We start from the raw sequence: 3,517 nt of genomic DNA, 5'->3' as shown, positions 1-3,517 counted from the left end.
TGGAGTTGATTAAGGATTATGATTGTAAGATTGATTATCATCTAGGGAAAGCTAATGTGGTTGCAGATGCTCTCAGTAGAAAGACTAGTTCTTCCTCTTCAGCTAGTGCAGTTTATGCTTCTTTGATTTGTGAATTCAAGAAATTGCATGCTCATTTGTCAGCTACTACGGCAGGTGCTGTATTAGCTCATTTTCATGTGAGGCATACTTTAATTGATAAGGTCATAGAAGCTCAAGCCCAAGACTTGACAATGAGAACTTTGAAAGAAGAAGTTAGTGTCGGGTTACGAACGGATTATGTTATTAGGAATGATGGTGCATTGGCTATGGGTAATAATAGATTATGTGTTACAGATATCCCAGAATTGAAGAAGGAAATTTTAGAAGAGGCACACAGTTCTGCTTATGCTATACATCCAGGTAGTATTAAAATGTATCGTACATTGAAAGATCATTATTGGTGGCTTGGTATGAAGAGAGAGATAGCAAATTTTATATCCAAATGTCTTATATGTCAGCAAGTAAAGCCAGTTTGTCAGAAAATAGCAAGACTTTTATAGCCATTGCCTATTTCAGAGTAGAAATGGGAGCACATTACTATGGACTTTTTATTTGGTCTTCCTCGTACTCAAAATGGTCATGATGGAGTTTGGGTGATTGTAGATCGTTTGACCAAAACTGCCAAGTTCTTGCCAATCAAAGCCACTTATACTTTAAATAAGTTGGCAAAGTTGTATGTGGATGAGATAGTGAGCTCTTATGGTACTCCATTATCTATTGTGTCAGATAGAGACCCTATTTTACATCTAAATTTTGGCCCAGTTTGCAGGAAGCCGTGGGTACTAAACTACATTTCAGTACAGCTTTTCATCCTCCGACAGATGGCCGATCAGAGCAGACCATACAGACTCTTGAGGATATGTTGAGGGCTTGTGTTTTAGAGCTCAAGGGTAGCTAGGATACTCATTTGTCATTGATGGAGTTTGCTTACAATAATAGCTACCACTTTAGTATAGAAATGGCTCCTTTTGAAGCTTTATATGGTCGAAAGTGTAGAACACCAGTTTGTTGGGATAAAGGTGGTAAGAGGAAATTAGTAGGCCCTGAATTGGTTAAAATGACGTCCGAAAATGTGAATTTGATCAAAGAAAAGTTGAGAGCAGCATAGGATAGACAGAAAAGTTATGCAGATAAGCACAGCAAAGACCTTGAATTTGCAGTAGGAGATAAAGTTTTTCTTAAATTATCTCCTTGGAAAAGGGTGTTGAGATTTGGCAAGTAAGGAAAGTTGAGTCCACGATATATTGGACCCTATGAGATTGCTGAGCGGATTGTTGAGTCCACGATATATTGGACCCTATGAGATTGCTGAGCGGATTGGCCCAGTTGCATATTGATTAGATTTACCAGATGAATTATCTCGAATCCATGATGTTTTTCATGTTTCCATGCTTCGTAAGTACATTGCTGATCCTTTTCATGTTCTAGAGTCTCAGCCAATCCAGTTGAAGGAAAATTTAACATATATAGAAGAGCCAGTGAGAATTTTAGACAAAAGGTGCAAATTCAGCGAAACCAGACAGTTTCACTTGTTAAGGTACTTTGGCAGAATTAAACAGTAGAAGAGGCTACGTGGGAGAATGAGGATCAGATGCGTGCTTAATATTCTCACTTATTCATTAACTAGTCAGTTGCCAGTTGAATTTTGAGGACGAAATTCTTTTAAGGAGGTAAGATTGTTACAACCCACATTTTTATCTAGTCAAAGTCAAGAGTGGAATTTTCAAAGTCAAGTCAATTAAGGACTAAAATGAAATTAAATATTTTATTTGGATTTATTTTGCAATTGGCAAAATATGAAGGTTAAATTGGATACATTTTAAAGTTGGGAATTTACTTATATATTTTTGGAAGTTATAGGATTAAATGTCATTCAAAAGGGAGTTGAATGACTTATTTTACAATTTTGGGTAAGTGGACCATTATATTCAACCATTGACCCATTTTCACTCAAACACACACACACACACACACACTGAAGAAAAATGGGCAAAAGCTGGAGACCCAAAAAAGGAAGAAAAATTAGGGGAAAAGGGAAGAAAAAAGGAAAGAAGGAGGGGAAGAAGAAAAGGGAACAAGAAGAAAGGAGGTAAGACTAATCTCTTCAAGTTTGGGTTGAATTTTTCCATTTGTTTTAAGTGATTAAGTATGAATTATATTAAAATTTAGGGTTTTATTTTGGCTCGAAATTTTCAGATTTTTTGAGATGAATACTACTTGGAGCTCAAGTTATTAATTCTTGAATTTCTATCTACATTAAGGTAAGGAGATGTCAAATTTTTTTTTGGGGAAACCCTAGAATTTGATTTTGAGATTTTGATTAATTAATTGTGAAAATGATTATATAAATGGAATATTTCACTTGGGAGTTGATTTTATGGAACAAATTTATATTAAATGGGTGGAATTGTGGTTATTAGTTTCACTGGATTGGAAAGTAAAATTAGTTTTAAACTTAGGAAGAATGTTTTGTTGATGAATTAGTTATTAGAAAAGGAATTAGAAAGTGGGATTAGCTCCAATTGATCAAAAGAAAATTTGAGAATTTATTCAAGTGTCAAGAGAATTTAAATTAAGTTCTATCATTAGTTATTAAGGTTTCTTAATTAGATAGAGGATAAATTGGTTATTAATATCGTATTTCAGGTGGTGACGAGGAAATTGGAAACATTTATCAGGTAATCTACCTTATAGCTCCTATCTTGTGAGTTGATAAAACTTATTTTCATAAATAAGTCTTCTTTGAATTTTAAAGTTATTTTATTTTATAAAGTTGACTTCATAGCAAGATTTTCAGAATAAAATGGAGTTTATTATCAATTTCTTTTAAAGTTAAATTCAGTTCAATTAAATTATTTTAGTAGCATGTTATATTCTTATTACATGTTTCAGTATAGTTAAAGTTATTTCTAAAAACCACCAGAAAGTACTCAGGTGATTTTACCCCAGTTTGCACTAATGTGAATGTTTCCACAGTGTATGACTAGTTATAGTGATTTTACCCACTCTGCACTATCGTGAATGTGTTTTCATAGTGTATTACCAGATTATCAGAGGTCTTTGGGACCCACTCTCGTAGACACATAGGCTTTGGGCCGTGTACTAAGGTAATTAGCCTTTGGGACAGCTCTGCGTACGTATGACCAGATTATTAGATTTGAATGGCTTTGCCTTGTACATCGAGATTACTCTGTATATGAGTAAGACTATTCATTGGGTACTCTTTTTGGTATGATTTTTCAGCACTTATTCAGTTCTCAGATTTTAGATTATGGAATTCAGTTAATTCAGTTTTCAGAATAAAGCTTTCAGCTTATAGTATTGACCAGTAGTAATATTTCATAGATTTTCATGAATATCAGATTATTCGTTAACTTTACACTACTTATCTAGAATTTAGAACAAAGAATTTTATAATGTAATCATATTTAGTTTTTAAAAGTATTACTAGATTCAG

General features: G+C 33.6%; 1 protein-coding gene across 1 annotated transcript in view; it reads left to right on the top strand.

Moving 5' to 3' along the window:
• The window catches only part of LOC111404565, a 2,690-nt gene extending 1,732 nt beyond the window's left edge, over positions 1-958 (top strand). Inside the window, exons 2-4 of the mRNA XM_023033356.1 lie at positions 46-468; positions 664-749; positions 830-958. Coding sequence (XP_022889124.1) covers positions 46-468; positions 664-749; positions 830-958 — 638 coding nt within the window. The remainder of the gene's footprint in view (positions 1-45; positions 469-663; positions 750-829) is intronic.
• The last annotated feature ends 2,559 nt before the right edge of the window (positions 959-3,517 follow it).

This window comes from Olea europaea, chromosome 11, assembly GCF_002742605.1.
Source record: "Olea europaea var. sylvestris chromosome 11, O_europaea_v1, whole genome shotgun sequence".
Taxonomy (NCBI): Eukaryota; Viridiplantae; Streptophyta; class Magnoliopsida; order Lamiales; family Oleaceae; genus Olea; species Olea europaea.
Note: the sequence above shows the minus strand (reverse complement) of the source record. Positions and strands in the feature narration are given on the sequence as shown.